Here is a 2,810-nt window from a genome sequence, read left to right on the forward strand (position 1 = left end):
TAAATTTTAAGTATCTCCAAATTTTATACTCTAAATTTAGAGCTAAATTTTAAGCTCTAAAGTGGAGAAAAAGAACCATACTTAGCCACATGACTCAAATAACTTTTTTCTGACCAAGTTACATAGTGAAGCCATGAAGCAAACCTTAACCTTATCTTACCTAAAAACCAGCGATGCATGAATACTTAATGTTTAAATCTTTGAGTCTTTCCTTGACGACCAATAGCAGGCATCCTTCCCAAACTGTAGTTAAGCAATGAACTCAAGCTCAATTGTGTCTATAACCATGACACCTATACCATCAACTGAAAAGTAAAAACCCCAAACTGTTTTTTCTGCAATAAACCACCTACCCCGCACTATGTATACAGGTGCTCCCATCTCAACTAAATCTGAAATAACACAACTTAAAATTTGTAGATTCTCATGATTTCAAATGGCCAGACCAGATAAAAATTAGGGCACTGCTTTGCTTACTCTTTAAAAATATTAAAATCTATGCAGAGAGTGAACACAGAACTATGATATTCAATTAGACATTGTGGTTAACACAATACTTGCACTTCCCTTTTCTTTAGTCAATAGGTAAATCTATAGCTTTATATAGAAATTATAATTAGAAATAATGAGAGCAATTTCTTGACTTACTCTACCTTTAAATTATGTGAGGCTTATTCTTTGAAACTACTAATGATTATCCTATCCAAGTGAGAACTTGAGAAACCTATCCCATAAGTGACATCTTTACACATGAAAAAAAATTGTGTAGATACAAGTTCCTATAGACATCACTTTATAATCACTTTAGCCAAAAAGACATTGTAAAAGTAAAATTATGCATTTTATTCACTCATTCCATCAGCTGAGAATCGCTCTATTGTACAAATACAGTATTGTACAAAAAAATCACAAAATGTTACAAAATAAAAAAGTACAAACTGCATTACTTAATAAATATATGACTAAAAGTAGTTAAAGTGGAAATGAGAGATTTTAGGTTGGGAACACTGTTTGACCCAGCAAACCATACAAGCTCTGTTTACAAACATTTTTATTTGTACATAATACAGGGCGATCCTATTTCATCTTTTGAATTTAAAAGGAATAGAATATTGACAGTATTCTCCCGCTATAAAATAACTGCCAAGGTTGGTCTGAGGCATCAATCCTATTAGTTTTCAAATCTTAGTTGAATCCAAGAAATTATTATATAAAGCAGGAGGCTTATCACAAAGCTTGATACCATGTTAAAATTCTTTTATAACAAAATGACAAATATAAATAAAAACAACTGAGAGCACCAAACTACTCTTAACATCAACCAGAGTATAGAATAATCACTCTGCCATCAGCAAATATCAGGCTTTCATTCAAGTAAGAGCTGGTACTACCCCTTAAAAAAAAACAAAACAAAACTCTTCCCACAATCTTCTCTTAAGAATTTCTCTTTAAAAGGTTGACCATTTCTAAAAAAAAAATAATGATTTCCAAAACAACAAATCTGTTTCATCAAAATGGAATGGGCCAATCATCTGGTAACATGAATGCATCAATGTTCATTTGAAATAATTATCTAACTGTAAAATTCAACAACATAAAATAACTTCTAAATCACAAACTCTGTTCAAAATAATAAACTTCATATATAAAGCACTTCTCTGGGTTTATGCCGGAAAGCTGTTTGTCAAAATGGAACACGTCATACATGAAGTTACACCAATTTTTTAAATGTTGTGCAAAAATACATTTTTATAGAAAATAGATTACCAGGAATGAACAAATTTTCACTGTGAGAAATCAGCTTGCAAATTAAGTAGTGCTAATTTTATACAGCAAATTATAAATAGCAGTAGGATCACCCAAAGCTATCATGAAACATCATTTAGGTGCCCAGCAACCTTCAGCTCTGAGAAAACATTCGGGGGGGAAAAAAAAAAAGATTAAGGCAATACACCTACAGTAAATCTACCAGGAAGTTTAAAAGTGCTATTACCCTGATTAGAGTTCATATAATTCTCCAAACACAAATTACGTATGCACTTTTCCCAGGGTGTAGGTTTTCAGACACTTCAGGAGCATGCATTTTGTTCAATATACATTTTGGAGAGGGATATGGCCATGGATTTGGCAAGTTCTTCATCGCGTTTTCTTTGCACTTGAGTCTGTTTGCACCAATTGTCATACTCTGGATTAGGATAGCAGTGATCAAACACCGCATCATAATGTCCATTACTGAGCCAACTGAGCCAAATACTAGGCCTTAAGGAATCCTCAGGGCCCAAGTAGTGAATCATGGTAGACACCGTGGGGCTCTCCAACCTCCCTCCAGTAGTTAAGTGTATATTCACATTCAGCATCTGCCCCATGGCCAGCAATTCCGGGTACCCGGCCCATGCCCCGTCCTGAGCAGCAGCGATGATAAACTCCCCCACGTCGCCCTCTATCAGGGGGCTGAAGTGGTCGAGATGATCAGCGATGTAGTGCACCGTCTGTTCCCGCAGCTCCCGGTGCAGGCTCTGGTCCCCGTACACCGTCTTGCTCACCGCTCGGTAGAGGCAGTTGCCGTCGGGAATGATGTGAAACCGGTACTTATTTCTCTGTCGCAGGTACTTGTCCTGCCGCTCCACCTCGGCCAGATACAGGGCTAGTTTCTCGTCTCTGGTGTCCGACCTGGAGACGACTGCAGCCTCGGCAGCGCCGCTCTGCGGGACCTCACCGCTCCGGGCCGCGAGTGTCTCGGCCTCCGGGCCAGGCCGCCGCGCCTCGTCCGCGCCCGGAGGGTCGCTGCGGTCGCCGGCCCTCTCCCAGCC

The 2,810-nt window shown here is 38.6% G+C and overlaps 1 protein-coding gene across 1 annotated transcript; it reads right to left on the bottom strand.

The window, feature by feature from the left end:
• Positions 1–822: 822 nt before the first annotated feature.
• OTUD1 (OTU deubiquitinase 1) lies at positions 823–2,807 on the bottom strand (the record flags this gene model as incomplete). The annotated part of the gene is made up of 1 exon (XM_011371030.2): positions 823–2,807. A coding segment is annotated over one exon (738 nt), but the record flags the coding sequence as incomplete, so codon positions are not given.
• Between the last annotated feature and the right edge of the window lie 3 nt (positions 2,808–2,810).

The sequence above is a fragment of the Pteropus vampyrus genome, unplaced genomic scaffold, assembly GCF_000151845.1.
Source record: "Pteropus vampyrus isolate Shadow unplaced genomic scaffold, Pvam_2.0 Scaffold180, whole genome shotgun sequence".
NCBI classification, from domain to species: domain Eukaryota; kingdom Metazoa; phylum Chordata; class Mammalia; order Chiroptera; family Pteropodidae; genus Pteropus; species Pteropus vampyrus.